The 17,279-nt window shown below is 38.2% G+C and overlaps 1 protein-coding gene across 1 annotated transcript in view; it reads right to left on the bottom strand.

Moving 5' to 3' along the window:
• Nucleotides 1–3,361: 3,361 nt before the first annotated feature.
• Nucleotides 3,362–17,279, bottom strand: part of LOC124399077 (leucine-rich repeat-containing G-protein coupled receptor 6) — an 83,370-nt gene continuing 69,452 nt past the window's right edge. The window contains exons 7-18 of the mRNA XM_046869775.1: nt 12,033–12,101; nt 11,457–11,528; nt 11,245–11,316; nt 10,971–11,039; nt 9,699–9,770; nt 8,845–8,910; nt 8,687–8,758; nt 7,937–8,008; nt 7,377–7,502; nt 6,884–7,029; nt 6,107–6,187; nt 3,362–4,680 (exon numbers count right to left, since the gene is read on the bottom strand). Coding sequence (XP_046725731.1) covers nt 3,536–4,680; nt 6,107–6,187; nt 6,884–7,029; nt 7,377–7,502; nt 7,937–8,008; nt 8,687–8,758; nt 8,845–8,910; nt 9,699–9,770; nt 10,971–11,039; nt 11,245–11,316; nt 11,457–11,528; nt 12,033–12,101 — 2,062 coding nt within the window. The 3' untranslated portion in view covers nt 3,362–3,535. The remainder of the gene's footprint in view (nt 4,681–6,106; nt 6,188–6,883; nt 7,030–7,376; nt 7,503–7,936; nt 8,009–8,686; nt 8,759–8,844; nt 8,911–9,698; nt 9,771–10,970; nt 11,040–11,244; nt 11,317–11,456; nt 11,529–12,032; nt 12,102–17,279) is intronic.

Consider the following 17,279-nt stretch of genomic DNA (forward strand, 5'->3'; position numbering starts at 1 on the left):
ATATATATTTTTTGCATGTGCTGCATGAGGAAATTTTTCTGTTTCCAGGCTATAAAAAACCCTGGGACTGGGAAACACACTGGAGATTTCACAGGCCTACATCAAGTATTTTTGATTTGCCTAGTTTAAAATAAATTAAAATGTGTTTATTTAAATTAATGTCTTTAACTGAAACATACATTTACCAAACACATTAGTAGGAATGCCTAATAAGCACCTGCTCACTCAGGTAAATATTAAAACTTGACCTTTTTCCCCTCCCAATCGTCTGACCAGTTTGGGTGAGTGTGTCTACTGTGTAGCATCAGATAACTGTTAATTGTCTGAAACCCTGATAAGATCTCCTGCAGATGTAATCATTTCAAGGTTACAGTTTTTGGTGTTTGGAGGTTTCACTTCAAGCGACAAGATGATGATGATGATGATGATATGATGATGTTGATTATGTTGATGATGAATATAATACTACTACTACTACTACTACTAATAATAATAATAATAATAATAATAATAAGTTTTTGGTGATTGGCCTGCTGAAAGCTCTTTGCTCCCATCTAGTGGTGTTTTTTTTAATATTTTTTAAATCTCATATGTTCAGGTTTTGATTTGATCAGGAAGGAAACCTGACTCAAATATATTTAGAAACTTCGGACTTTTCTGCAAAATAAAAAAGGAAAGTTTTGGCTGTATGTGTATTGTAAATGTGTAGCATTACAGCAGATTTCACCTGATTCAGGACATGTATGAAACTGATACAAACGAAACTACCAATACCACTAATATTAAAATAATAATAATAATGATGATAATAATAATAATAATAATAATAATAATAATAATAATAATAATAATAATAATAATAATAATAATAATTGTAAACTAGACCCCTTTGGTGCTTGGCCCCCTGAAAGCTCTTTGCTTCCATCTAGTGGTAGTATTTTCAATTGTAAAGATTTAATTCGTGTAGAAAAAAAAAAAAAAAACTTGACTCGAATATATTTATAAAATCCAGTAAAAAAAGTTAGAAAGTTTGTAGCAAACATAGTATTAGAACAGATTTCACCCAATTCAAGACATGTATAAACTGATACTGCCTAAGCTACTGATCCCAACATCTGCAACAATTACGATGAAGATGAAGATAAGGATGGCGATATGATTATAAATCCACACCTCTTTGGTACTTTCCCCCCTGAAAGCTGTTTATTTATTTGTTCATTTGCAGGAAGAAGCTGGAGTAGCATGTGAAAATTTGCTAGCATCTATTCAACAAATACTCATAAAATACATGTTAATATACATTAATAACCACTAAGCTAAACCAAACAAAAGTTTAGAAGAGATTGCACCCAAATCAGGACATGTATGAAACTAATAAACTTTATTAAATCATTTTTTCATCATGTATACAGAAATATGAAAGAAAAATATGTACATCCAAAATAGCATGTCTGAATCACGAACTAAAGGGCTTCAAATGTCGATATAAAATTCTTTATTTTTAATGTACATTTATATATGTGTGTGTGTGTGTGTGTGTGTGTGTGTGTGTGTGTGTGTGTGTGTGTGCTGAAAAGTACTAGAAACAAAACACACTCTAGGTAAAAAAAATAATAATAATAAGGAAATGAGCATGCTAGTTCAGAGGTAGTTATATGTATATTTTATACAAAATAGCTAGCTACTTTACAGCTGTGAAAAGCAGAACCCCCGCGCTGTAGTACAGTCTAATCCACGGCTGTTTCTCTGATTATATTTACACACATTTCAAACAACAAAATCCACTGAATGCATGTCCAAGTCAACCGCCAGACTGATGAAACGATATATAAACTTTAATATTCCAGTTCTGTTCATTTATTTTTAATAGCAAGTTTAATGAACCACAATTTTTAATCATCATTATTAGGAAGTGTTTTATTGAGAACAGCCCGAATGAACTGGAAACAACCAAAGCACCCATTTTCACACTGTAATATCAAAAGAACAGTTCAGGCAAAAGTGAAATGCGCACAGCGTCCGATCGGAGTCTGATGAATGTATGCGGTGAGGTATGGAAACTTGTTTTAAGAAAATATATTTCGTTTTTATCTCATCTCGCTTGTTAGTTATTTGAGGCTTTCTCCACCTGAGGTTATAAGGCTATGTACTACACCTGTCTAACTAACACTAAAACACACACACATATACACATACACATATAGAGTCTTCTTTGGCTTGCAACATTTCCCTGAATGGGCACTTCATTCTGGACAAAGTACTTCAGCTGCACTCTATTGCGTAAAGTTTGTGGACACCTGGTCACAAGGATGGTATGTGTTTTATGAGCATCGCATTCCACATTTAGTCACAATTTTCTCTTATAATTCCCTCCACTCTTCTGGGAAGATGTTCTACTACATTTTAAAGTGTAGTTGAGAAGATTTGTGCTCATTCAGACACAATGGTGGTAGTACAATCAGGTACTAATGTAGGTGAGGAGGTCTGGGGTGCAGTCAGCATTCTGATATATCACAAAGGTGTTCAATAGGGTTGAGGTCAGAGCTCTAAAGAAGGAGATTTTCCACTAGAACCCATGCATATCTTCATTGAGTTTGCTTGCGCACAGGGGTATTATCATGCTGGAACAGGTTTGGGTCTAATAGTTCAAGTGAAGGGAAATTTCATGTTACTGTATCCAAAGACATCCTGTACAATTGTCTGCCTTCAGTCTAGTGTCCCAATACTTTTGTCTATATAGTGTATGTTATATTAATGTTGACACTGCTGGATGTTATCGGAAGCAATAGGTGAACTGCGTGTTATTTAACATGAAACTGTGGGGTGCAAAACCAGAATTGAGAAATATTCATTTGCAGTCATGTGCCAGAATTGTGTGATTGGTAATAAAAATAGAAAAGATAAACAATTTCTGGTTGTGTGATCAAAAACTAGCTTCTTGTTTTCGTTGAGAACCATGAAGTCCCAATTGATTGTTGTACCACAACAGCAAGATAAAAACAACACCTTTGCGTGAAACCTCAAAACATGCAATGTAGAAATAGCAAAATAAAACAATGTCGCAGTTGCCGGAATTGTGTCATGTCACAGTGGTGGGATTAAAAAGTCATGATTGTCGATGTTATGTTGCAACAACATGATGTCAGAATGGCAAGAGGAAAAAATTATGTCATTTTGTGACTGTGATGTTGCGATCGTTAGAGTCCTATGCAATGTTTCACTGAAGCTGGGAGTTTTATGCAGCTAAGAATTAATAAAAATTGATAGCTGCCAGCTTAGGCAACACCAGACAGCAAACAGGGTTCAGTTGATCGATTACATTTGAATGGACGTTGTGAGCATTTCATTTTTGACCAAATCATTATGTCATGGTAGGAATTTATTACACCTCTCATATCGTTATAATGTTGTTGGGTCCAACAGTTTGAGTCTATATTTGTTTACTCCGTTATGAAGCAATAATATGAAAATGTCTATAAAAAATGTCTCTTCTATTCGGAAGGGTTCTGATGTGGGAAAAATGTCCGCCCCAGATTTACGAAAGGCACATGGGATGTGAAGACTGATACACTCCAGAAATGAGAGCGCTTCCTCTCTGATTGTCCATCCGTTTGCTCCACGCGATCTCCTCCTTCGCGTCATTTTCTTTATTCGTCATCTGTAGCTGGCATGGCACGAGTGGCACCGAGCCCTCGAGCATCGCGTCTGCCTCGGAGCAAAAAGGAACTAGTGCTTGGGTGGAGTCGCACGAGCTCTTCTCCATCTCTACGGAGACAAAGGAGTCGAGAACGCGGTCCTGCACCAGGCGAGCTCGGTTCAGCAGGAGCTTCGCGTCCTCGCGGAAATGCGGGTTAAAAAGGAGGTATAACAGTGGGTTGACGCATGCCGGAAGTGGGAGGAGAAGCAGCAGGACGGATTTGATCACGTCCTCGCTGACTGGTACAAGAGAGAGCAGGGAGGCAAACGTGAGGAAGGCGACGGGGCAATAAAGCAGGCAGTTGGTGAAAATGAGCCAGGCGACGTGCTTGATCATGGCGCAGTCCCACACGCTGTCAAAGTTCCCCTTCATCAGATCCCAGTAGAGCTTAATATATGTGCTGGTGATGAGCAGGAAACAGAGGGAGTTCATCATAATTAGAGCTACCATAAAGCCCAGTGTGGTGGGTGGGGCATCTGGGAGAGGCGAAGGGATACAGAGCGGGGTAGTTCCAAACTTCCCAACGCCTAGCAGCGGCAAACTTGCGGAGACCAGCGAAAGCGTGATGCATCCCGCAGCTGCGCACCGGACGCTGGAGTGAGATGGCGACTTTCCAAACGACACTGAAACGCTGCACTGAACCGCTGCAAGCACCAGGAACAGTATAGACGATTCCGACGCTGCCACAGAGATGAACCCTGTTGCTCGGCAACCGACACCAGTTTCCCAGCGCGCACCGTACGAAGCGAACTCGCCAAAGGTCAGAGCGTCGATCAGGGCCAGGACGCACACGCAGAGCCCTGTGAGCAGGTTTGCAGCACCAATGGAGCCGATGATAAACTTTACGGGTGAGAGGTAGCTGGGCGAGGCGAAGACTGACAGCACAAGAAGCAGGTTGGCCAACAGAGAGACAAGAGAAACGATCCACATCCCCAAGCGAACCAGCCAGCTGTCAAACAGTGCGTCACATGGCTTAAACGGACCTGCAGGACAGGGAGAGTAATGCGGCAGCTAGGTTATGCATTGGAACACGAGAATTACAAATAATGATGTGGAAGCATCAGCTGCAAAAATGTCTTTATAATGCAGAACAGTGAATAAGCTAATCTTTTATTTCACTAGGGGGCGACATAGAAAGATAAGCTCTGATCTGTAAAGATAGCCAATATTACTCTTTCTTTTATCTGATACCAAGGACTTTTAAGAGTCATAGCATCTATATCGATACAGATAACAGTATTTATGAAACCCATCATTATTAATAATAAAGATCAACCGATTATTTTGCCATTTAATAAGCTCCGATAGTTGATGGCTGGAACTATCGGCTATCGGTAAAAAAAAACAGTCGTTTTTCTAGGTTGCGTCTGTAAGATCCGCTGTCATTATACCGTGCTAGAGCGGCCTCTAGAGGCTAATCACTGCCACGTTCTGTTTGAAGTGCCTTTTTTTATAATTTGGATGAAAAGTCTTTTATTATTTTTTTTTAAAAATAAATTTCAGTACTATTTTGCATGGAGTGTGTTTACATGTTTTATTTTCAGTATCCATTTTCAAAACTATAGTGCGATCCAACCCAATCCACTATCGGTCGAATTAGTTATACTGGACTTCAAAATCTATTAAAATGTGAATCATTCATTTTAAAACATTATTAATCAAACAAATCAAACTTTCAACAGAAATATAATCTGTCACACACACATCACACATGGTTCTACATTCCATTTCCTTTATAGGTTTTTGTAAAGGAACATAAGAGGATATTTTTCCACCTCTAGCTTCTTCCTTGACTGATTGACTCACCTGCTTCTGAAAAGATTTTTCTTAATGTCCACAGGACTTAGGGAGCATAAGCTATATGACTGACAGAATACTGATTTGTTTGTATAATGAATGGAGGCATAGCAGAAAGGAAAAATAGTTTCTGTTCACGCTACATAAATATTAAACTTGCTTGTTTCAAAAATTCAAGGTAGGATCAATATTTTTTATGTAAGAATCGATCTACTTCATATACCTCCATTACCACAGTATGGATACAGTAATTGGGGTGGTAGTGGCTCAAAGGTTAAGGCTCTGGGTTACTGATTGGACTGTCAAACTGCCACATGCATTTATCTCTGTATGAAAGAGATAAATGTAAGTTGCTCTTGACAAGGGCATCTGCCAAATGCCAATAATGTAAATGTTCAATGAGGAGGCCGCCTTTGACCTCCAAAATTTGCAACGAAAGAATTTCACTGTTCATCAATGTATAAGTAAAAAAAGCCTCTTTTATATTCATTTACAATTGATCTACACATCCAAGTTAGTCTCTTTGTTTTTCAGTTGTAAGTTTGCATGATTTCTTTCAGTATGGCAGTAAAAAAAAAAGCAAATAGTGCATTAATTTAATATGTTAATGACCTGGGACTGGAGTGCACTGGACACTAGTTTGGAGTTTGGACTCTTCAATGGCTGCATGGAATTCCTCCAGATCAGGATCATCTGCAACAAAAAGTAATCGGGTGAACAATATGCCTAATCTCCTGCTGCGTTTAATCAGAAATGATGCCTTTGATCTCCATTTTTAATATTTCAACACTTTCAGATCTCCTTTAAAAAAAACAGCAACAGCTTGATGGTTCTGTAAATCCAACACGGATCAAAAAAGCCACTGGCTAATCACGCTTTGTTTTCCTTCTCTTTCGCAGAGATGAATGGAGCTTTTAGATGTTTTCTCGTCAATCGTTTCACCGCGTAATTACAGCACCGCTTTAAAGTCGGCTGAGATGAGACGCCTGACACAGGAATGCACCGAGAAACACTTTACTGCGGTTGCTGTACGGCATAGACATGTTTTTAACGTTTTCATTAAAGGTAAACAGACGCGTGGATAAAAATAGACAAATGCAATCAATCTTTTTTTATCAGGTGAAGAAGAAAATCCAGAGAAATCAAGTGTTCTTTACTTCAAAATCAGAACTTGTTTTTTGCCAACTTTTTCATTTGTATTTTTTTTTTTACCCACAAGGGTGTGCTGTTATTCGAAAATTATCAATAATGAATGAATGACATGATAAAATATATTAGTGGTGCTTGCCCAACAAAACGTATTATAACTACAAATGTATATAATTGTTATAATTATTATTGCATTTTAATATACATTATTACAATACACGCCTAATCTGATGCCCTTACAGTCAGAGTGAATTTGGAGGCCAAGTGCTCTTTTCTGAAGCTCCTCCTCCTCTGTGGCTGCTGACTCCTCCCACTGAGAGGCAGATCTGTAGCTGTTGCACGCTCCAAACACGCAGCACTGATAGGCATAGGGCATCTCAATTACCCTTGGGAAAATAAACATACACATTATACACTGAAAAATTTTCAGAATGCTGAAATGGTAGCAAAAGGCTTCCCTAACTTGTTAGCATCATTTACTTTGTATATATTCAAATATCTATTGGCTTATCTAGTACAATCCCTGAGTGAACAAATAAGTATCATTGATATTTAGCTTGATTTTTTTTATTGTTATTTTGTATTAAATAACAGGTACACACAGGGCCACATGCTTTTTTTTACATCAGGGACTATAATTATGCAGGTGTTAGACAGGATCTTAAACATATCAATATTGTGACTGCAAAACCAAGGGACACTTCCCAGGCAGGAATATGGGACTCTGAGATACCTGATGTTTGGTAGCTCTTCCTCTCTGAAGGAGTGAGACAGATGTGTGTTTCCTCTCAGTTTGAGGTGAGTAAGACTGCTCAGGCCGGTCAGGGGGACTCTGGATAAACGATTATCACTCAGATCACTGGAGAGAGAGACAGACAGAGAAAGACAGAGTGAGAGAGAGAGAGAGAGAGAGAGAGAGAGAGAGAGAGAGAGAGAGAGAGAGATTATATATTAGAGAGATATTAAACACTTACAATACATATGAGAATGAATTTGACAGACAGCTCATAAAAGTATGTATTAGTTACCTTTAAATCTGTGGAGATAACTACACATGCACAAGTAAGATTTTTTTTTATAATTCTGTTATATCGTGTTTTATATATATAACACAATAAGTAAAACAGATGTGAATGTGTGTGTGTTTGTGTGTGTGTGTGTGTGTGTGTTTTTTGCATTTAATATTCAATTTTGTAAAGATATGATTGTACTTATTTCAGCATACTCTAACAAATGGGTGTATTCTGTACCCATGCACTGTACTAGAAAATTTGTGTGTGTGAATACACTCACAGTTTGAGCAGAGAGTGCAGAGAAGTGAAGGCGTCTGGGTGAATCATCTCAATCTGATTCCAACTCAAATCACTGTGAATAAATACAGATTATTACGTTTCATATTAATAATTACAAAAATTGTAATTGTTCTTATAAAATTCCTCTTCATTGTGCCAAATCAATGCCTTTGTTTTATCTGTCCAAGTTCTTAGAAATGCAATTTGCCTGTAGCCACTAGGTGTCAGTGTTGATTTGCTAATAAATTACATTCATTTTAGCGCGCTGGTTCCCAACCTGGGGGACGCGACCCGCCACTAGTGGTCGCTAAAGATTTCCGACAAGCGCACTCTTGTTGTTTTTTTTTTTATTCATTTATATACAGTATTTCATTTTATTTGCACTATAAATAATTAAACAACAATAAATAATTATTGTTGTGTATGAAAAGTTATTGTAGTGTTTAAACTGATGTTAACTGATTTTAACCTTATGTTTTACATTTTTATAATACAAAACAATAATAGATTCATTCTCTGATTAAATTATATGAATTTGTAAACCCTTGCATTTTGTTACACATTTATAAGGTAAAAGGTAAACGGACAGATTTGTTTGATTCGAGAATTTTGTGATGAATGTTCATAATCAATTTTAAAGTAACGGATTTTGATAGATTGGAAATAGAAACACAAAATGTTATATAAAAGAGTATACAAGAACAAAAATTTAGTATATTTAGTATATAGTATTAAATGGTTGAAAACTCACAGTGATCGAAGTGATACGAGCTGCTGAAACGTGTTCAGCTCGACCTGCCTGATCCGATTGTGCTGCAGACCACTAAACACACACGAAAGCATAAGCTCAGAAAATACACAGCGATATAAAAGTGTGTCTGAGGTCTAATTGCTCAAAAGATAGCTCACATCTCCTGCAGTGAAGTACAGTGGTAAAAACTTGGCAAATCCTCGACTGCATTATGAGACAACTCGCTGTAAGACACACAAGCAAATATTATTAATGAATTATTATTTGCTTTTGACATGATTATACAATGTTTAAGTTTAATATGGAAAAGGTGGCAGTATTTTTGGAGCTGACATTTTCTTAAATGAAGGCAAAAGAAAGTGTGCTTTGATATACGATATATAGATAAAAGTATTGGGACACCTGACTCTTGACGATATGTGGCTCTGTTTCAAACCTTTTTAATAAAGTTGTAGACAAACATTTGTAAAGGATGTCTTTTGAATGCGGTGGCATGACATTTTCCCATCACTAGACCCAAAATCTGTTCCAGCATGACAATACCAGAGCTCCATGAAGATAGGCTTTACATGGGTTGGAGTAGAAGATCTTGAGTGACCTGTGGTAGAGCTCTGACCTCAACCCTACTGAACACTTCTGGAAAGAATGTGAACCCTGACTGCACCCCAGGCCTCCTCAGCTCACCTTCGTCAGTACCTAACTTTACTAACACTTGTTTGGCTATATGAATCTCAACCAAATCTCCACAAGCACACACTCAAAATGCTAGTGGAACATCTTTCCCAATGAGTGGAGGATAATTATAACAGCAAATTGGGAAAACATGTGGAATGGGATGGTTAGAACGCACATATGAATCTTATGGTTAAGTGTCCACAAACCTTTGGCCATATAAGGTACAGTATAGTGTCTAAAGAGAAATTAAACATCTTCATGAGAACTTAATCAGAGGGGGCAAATGTGTGTGTGTGTGTGTGTGTGTGTGTGTGTGTGTGTGTGTGTGTATACTCACAGTACTCTGAGATTGGGCAGCTGTTGACAGAGATCAGGTGGCAGACTGGTGAGACCAGCTCGGGTCAGAGTGCTAAAATGCAAAGAACAAGTGAAAGAGAGACAGAGAGAGAGATTAAAAAAGAGGATAAGTGGTTGTGTGTGTGTGCGTGTGTGTGTGTGTGTGTGTGTGTGTGTGTGTGTGTGTGTGTGTGTGTGTGTGTGAGATAGAGTTGTGTCTCTCACGGCTTGTGTCGGATCATTTCAGTAGTTTAGTACTGTTTTCGCTTTTTTTTTTGAAGATGTTAAGGTTTTCGTTGGGAGTGACGAGGATGGACAAGATTAGAAATGAGTTTATTAGAGGGACAGCGCATGTAGGATGTTTTGGTGACAAGGTGAGGGAGGCGAGATTGAGATGGTTTGGACATGTGCAGAGAAGGGACATGAATTATATTGGTAGGAGAATGCTGAGGATGAAGCCACCAGGTAGGAAGAAAAGAGGAAGGCCAAGGAGGAGGTTTATGGATGTGGTGAGGGAAGACATGCAGGTAGTTGGTGTGAAAGAGGCAGATGTAGAGGACAGGGTGGTATGGAGACGGATGATCCGCTGTGGCGACCCCTAATGGGAGCAGCCGAAAGAAGAAGAAGAAGAAGTACTGTTTTCGCTTTAGGAAAGTCAGAGAGATGTAGTGAATATATTTCACTTATATTTAAATAGTTGGGTTTTAAAATTTTATTTTTTTTTATTTTTTAGTACTATGATTTGTGCTGTTTTATTTCAGTGGGTAGAAGCAAATGGATGAATTGTGTAAGTAGATCTTAATGGGTGAAATTCAGTGGGTGGATCTGAGGGGTGGAAGCAAGATGTTTTTGCATGGGTGGATTTGCCATTGTGGGTTTGACTGTGTGCTTAAGTAGAGTAGCAGAGGTGGTAGTTTAGTGGTAAAGGCATTGATTGTGATTTCAAATTTCAGCCACACTAAGCGAATAGATTTGACCAATTGGAAGCTAGCAGGTGGATATTATAGAGCGTCTGAGTGGGTAGAAAGCAACATGTAGAAAAGTGTGGGGGATTGATTTGAGTAGAGACATTGTGCACATATTTGAGCGGATGGATTTGTCTTGGTTGTACTGAGCAGCTGGATTTGAAAAGGTGAATCTGACTGGAAAGATGAGCGCAGGTAGGTTTAAGAAGGTTGAAGCAGATAAAAGAGGGTGAAAGGATTTGAATGGAATTAAGCGTTTAGATCTGAATGGGTGAATTTGAGTGAGTGGTGGTGAAGATGGTACTCACAGTACTTGCAGGCTGGTGGTCCCTGTCAGGTCGGGGAATTCCTGTATCTCAGCGGCACCATTCAGAGATCTAGGAGTAGATTTAAGAACTCTTTAGTAAACAAAAAAGAACCAAAAATAGCATCATATAAGTTCCACAGATTCTCATTCTCAGTCTAATCTATAATCCACACTTGTCACTCATGATTATTGTCAGATGATGTATCAATTATTTCAAGCATTTACATAATCTTTTATAATGATACACTTCTGCATCTAACAATGGTTATACTCACAGAGTGTGTAACTGCGGCAAAAACTGGAAAGCAGATCTTCCAACAAACTGGATGGGGTTCTCATAGAAGTGACTGGGGGGATAACGATTTTCAGGAAAACGATTTAGCGAAATTGACCAGCTTTGTTGTGGATCTGATCATTTTAACAATCAACCTGCCCAAGAGTGTTCAAATGTGCAGCTGGAAGGCTGTGGTGGTGTGATGAGACTCACATGGTCTGGAGCAGAGGGTTCCTCACAAATGCTCTCTCAGGAATCACTTTGATGTTATTGTTGTGGAAACCCCTGCAAAGGATACGACCGTATATTGTTACAAGAACATGCAGAACAGAGTATTAGTGTTAAGCTGAAGTGGAACTCGACATGGCTTCAGATCTCATCCAATTATCGTATCCTATCCTGTCAGCTTGGTGATGACGCTTCGACATCATACAGACTCATCGAACATTTTGGAAATGTTTATCTATATCCATCTATTTGTCTACAAGCCCAGTATTCTGCCTGTAGATCAATGTTGTTACATGTATTACAAAGCCATGTGTGTGTGTAAGCGTGTGTGAGTGTAGAAGCAGCTGTCATATCGAGGCGGACCCCCTTCCACACACACTCATCTCGCACCCTCGCCACATCTGCTCTCGGCTCACTTGCATTTTTACCGTCAAGTTAAGTGAGTTTTTATTTTCCTTTCCTGAAAGGTAACACGCCAGATGGCCTTCATGGAAAGGGGGGGGGTGCTGTGAACAGATGCATGCTGGGTAATGTTACACAGGGTTACTCAGGGTTACTTACAGCTCCTGGAGTTTGTTTAGTGTCCGGATGGCTGCGGGAAATTCTTGAAGACTGTTGAAGTTCAGCTCGCTGGGGAAAAAAATGAGGGGTTGGGGGAAGGAAAGGGGTAAATAAAGAGGGTCATCATACTGTAGTAGCATGAGTTTAGATGTAAGCTGCTTATAGTTGGAGATTTTCTGGCCTTCCAGCAATGACACAAATGTGGGACTACATTCAGGTGAAACACCAAACTCACTACCATGTCAGTGTCAAATCTGTCAGTAACTGTGCACCTATGAAGTCTGTGATGTACATATATATATATATATATATATATATATATATATATATATATATATATATATATATATATATATAATGCAAATAATGGCTGTATGTAGAGTTATTTTTAGAAGAGAGCAAATCTGTACTGCTATACAAGCTGCTACTCTAAAATATATCCAAGTTTCATTTCTATAGTATTGTTCTTTGAGAACATATATTGAAATGGTTGCTTAAATGTAAGATACTATATACAGTGAGGAAAATAAGTATTTGAACACCCTGCTATTTTGCAAGTTCTCCCAATTAGAAATCATGGAGGGGTCTGAAATTGTCATCGTAGGTGCATGTCCACTGTGAGAGACATAATCTAAAAACAAAATCCAGAAATCACAATATATGACTTTTAAACTATTTATTTGTATGATACAGCTGCAAATAAGTATTTGAACACCTGTCTATCAGCTAGAATTCTGACCCTCAAAGACCTGTTAGTCTGCCTTTAAAATGTCCACCTCCACTACATTTATTATCCTAAATTATATGCACCTGTTTGAGGTCGTTAGCTGCATAAAGACACCTGTCCACCCCATACAATCAGTAAGAATCCAACTACTAACATACAAACATAACTAGAGACAAAATTGTACACCTCCACAAGGCTGGAAAGGGCTACGGGGAAATTGCCAAGCAGCTTGGTGAAAAAAGGTCCACTGTTGGAGCAATCATTAGAAAATGGAAGAAGCTAAACATGACTGTCAATCTCCCTCGGACTGGGGCTCCATGCAAGATCTCACCTCGTAAGGTCTCAATGATCCTAAGGACGGTGAGAAATCAGCCCAGAACTACACGGGAGGAGCTGGTCAATGACCTGAAAAGAGCTGGGACCACCGTTTCCAAGGTTACTGTTGGTAATACACTAAGACGTCATGGTTTGAAATCATGCATGGCACGGAAGGTTCCCCTGCTTAAACCAGCACATGTCCAGGCACGTCTTAAGTTTGCCAATGACCATTTGGATAATCCAGAGGAGTCATGGGAGAAAGTCATGTGGTCAGATGAGACCAAAATAGAACTTTTGGGTCATAATTCCACTAAACGTGTTTGGAGGAAGAAGAATGATGAGTACCATCCCAAGAACACCATCCCTACTGTGAAGCATGGGGGTGGAAGCATCATGCTTTGGGGGTGTTTTTCTGCACATGGGACAGGGCGACTGCACTGTAATAAGGAGAGGATGACCGGGGCCATGTATTGTGAGATTTTGGGGAACAATCTCCTTCCCTCAGTTAGAGCATTGAAGATGGGTCGAGGCTGGGTCTTCCAACATGACAATGACCCGAAGCACACAGCCAGGATAACCAAGGAGTGGCTCTGTAAGAAGCATATCAAGGTTCTGGCATGGCCTAGCCAGTCTCCAGACCTAAACCCAATAGAGAATCTTTGGAGGGAGCTCAAACTCTGTGCCAAAATCCCTCCTGCAGTGTGTGCAAACCTGGTGAAAAACTACAGGAAACGTTTGACCTCTGTAATTGCTAACAAAGGCTACAGTACCAAATATTAACATTGACTTTCTCAGGTGTTCAAATACTTATTTACAGCTGTATCATACAAATAAATGTTAAAAAATCATATATTGTGGTTTCTGGATTTTTTTTTTGATTATGTCTCTCACAGTGGACATGCACCTACGATGACAATTTCAGACCCCTCCATGATTTCTAAGTGGGAGAACTTGCAAAATAGCAGGGTGTTCAAATACTTATTTTCCTCACTGTATATATATATATATATATATATATATATATATATATATATATATATATAATTTATCCTTAGTTATACTTTTATTATACTTTGTATATTTGTTAAAATGTATTTTATTTATTATTTTTTATATTTTATTTCTCTTTTAAACAGTCATAATAAGCCTTTCACTGACTTCTTGTACTATATATGAATGTCCATAAAAAATTTTTTTGATTTGAAGTTTGTCGACACCTGACCATGAAACCCGTCTGTCCATTTTAATCATCCATTTCTAATTCATTCCCCATTTGCTGTTATAAAAACCTCCACTCTTGTGTGAAAATGTTCCACTAGATTTTAGTGTGCTTGTGGAGATTTCTGCTTATTCATCCACAAGGGTCTTAGTGAAGTCAGGTACTGATGTAGGGTCAGGAGGCCTGGGGTTCAGTCAGCAATCCAATTTATCTTTATAGCTTTTAGGTTGGAGCTCTATAGCAGGTCACTCATGATGGATCTGGCCCGGTGCTCCTAGTTCAGGTGAAGGGAAAAAGTCCACCCAAAGGCATCCTATATAATTATATATATATATATATATATATATATATATATATATATATATATATATATATATATATATATATATATAAAACATATATAAAACAATTTACTTCCACTCGAATTCATATGTTTATATTAAATCACAATTGTATCTATATCAACAACTAATTTACAACAGTTTGTACCTGAAAACACCCCATATAAACACATCATACTCCTATTAACAATTATTGCATCTGATAACTTTTTTTGAAAGGAGGCTCTTTTATTGACTTCACTCTCAGCCCTTTGAATCAGTCAGTAGTTTATTTTTTCTAACTTTAGAACAGGCTGAAAGAAGCACAGCGGCTTTGTGAACTTCAAAATGTAGTTAGTAAGGGATTTGAAGGAGCAGCTGTTTATAGCGGTGATAGCCTGTGTTATAGATGGGACACATCATTAAATGTAACTGGATAAAAAAAAAAGAAAAACTAATAATTTGTTCTGCATTGGCATGTATAAGTAAAAGACCACATTAGGAAGTTTAAAATTGTTGAAACAATCAATTTTATGGTGATATGGGTATATTTGGTTATGATGGACAGAGGTTGAACAATGAAAGTCTAATTAGGCTTATTTGGGTGTCATCACAAGAGCGGCCCCAAGTGGCGAATCACTGACATGGCATGCTGTTTGTTTTCACAAGAGACACGTGCTGCACGGAGAGTGGTATATTATATTGATTATTTATAATTTATTAAATACATAATTATATTTATTAATGAGTATATTTATATTTATATTTATTTCATTTAGCACATTTTCATGATTCAGTACTGTTTTATTTATAAAAATCTTTTGTTATAAAGTTCAGTACTATTTTACATGGAGTGTTATGCTTGTTTTTTTATTCAGCATACATTTGAAAAACTATCAGTTGATCAATTGGTAGATGTAATGTTATGTATGTATGTGTGTTGTGATGGTGTTACATTTCTGAGTTTGAGATTGATTGACTGATTTTGGCCTGATTTTTTTTGGCCATCCAGCTGATTTGCTCGTATAGACCTGGCAACCCTGGCTCTATTTAGAGTTCGTAAGTTACAGAGCTTTGAATTTAGGCCGTTTTGAACACCAGCAGCTCTTCATTTATACAGTATGAGCTGTCGTGTTTTGATTAGGTAACATTATCCGTCGTCCTGCTGTTCCATAACATAAGCAAACAGCTGGAGATTGTGGGGTGGAGTTGATCCTCGCCGAGGTTTATGTAGTGTTCCAGCTGTTCCGCTTGGCCTAACTCACCATGACATGAGCTCCTTACGCATACTTTACTTTTGCTGCATGCCTTTCATTAACCATCCTGTAGAGTACTTGTTCGGATTTGGTTGACCCAGGCATCATTTTTGGATTATTTCTTTACTTGAGTCAGTGTTCCAGTTCATCCCTAAGGTATTTAGTAGAAATAAGGCCTCTGTGCAAGACCCTCGATTTCCTTTGTGGCCAAATTTCTTTGTGGCTATCATTTATTCTTACATGTGTTACTATAAATCTAATTAGTTTGTTAGCCTTTTTACCATAAACATAACGAGTATGTTTGTTAGCCTGTTTACTCTAATGCCACTTGGATGCTTGTTGCTGTAGCACAGTTTTTTTTATTTTCCTTATTGCTATAAAGCTAATGTATATGTTCGCCTGTTCACTAAAAAGATAATTTTCTTAATTCCTTTATTAGAATACTAGTTTGTTTGTTAGCATGTTGACTATAATGCTAGTTTGGGTGTCATCATGGCTTTGTTCTATAAATGATGAGCAAGAGTTTGGAGAGGAACCGCATGCCGGTGTGTCCAAATATTTTTGTCTATATTGTATAAGCTCTGTACAGATTTTTTTCAGAAGTTATGCACTTGTAGAGTTTGACAAAACCGATGCAACATTTCAATAAGCAGGGTAGCGGAGGAGTAGCAGTCGATTTTCCTTCCCTGTCCTCCCAGTCTGTATTTTCTAGCACTTTTAATACAGTCAGGTTTAAAGGCAAGTTATAAGGAATTGATCTATACCCTAAAAACAGAAAGCTATCAGCAGTTTAACTACATAAACTACTTGCGTGTAACTTAAACAGATGTGTAACCAGACTCAGAAAACCCGGAAATGTCTTGAATCTTTTTGTCTACTACTGCAACTGTTAATATGTGCACTTAATGTAATTTATACCTCAGCTTACATGAGCACCTGACAGACTAAAAATCAATAAGACTCGATAAGGTGGGTGATGATCCAGTGTGTTCAGTACGCCATTATGGAAATGTACATTCCTGCAAGACTTCTTTAAAGGGCTGGAAAAGCAGCTCTTCTTTGCCACTTGCTGTTAGAAAGGCGTGGTGGAGGGTATAATCAGTTCAGTAAGAGTGTGTTTGGCCACGTTCCTCCTGACTCATAAAGCTCCATCCCTGAACTAAAGAGCACTCGGAGCTGAATAGGCCTCATCATCTCCGTAATTATCGATCTCATCCCTCAGTGCTAAGTGTAAGCTTTCAAAGCAGGAATAATCGTTTATGTATTTTAGCTCCTTTTTTTAAAGGGGAAGCTGGAAAGCTGCCAGAGTGTTTGAAGTGCAGAGCGGAGGCAGCGCGGCCTTGGCCCAAGGCCACACACGCTAACACACTCGCTTGATTTCAATCTCTGTCTGTGTGTGTGTGTGTG

The sequence above is a fragment of the Silurus meridionalis genome, chromosome 16, assembly GCF_014805685.1.
Source record: "Silurus meridionalis isolate SWU-2019-XX chromosome 16, ASM1480568v1, whole genome shotgun sequence".
NCBI classification, from domain to species: domain Eukaryota; kingdom Metazoa; phylum Chordata; class Actinopteri; order Siluriformes; family Siluridae; genus Silurus; species Silurus meridionalis.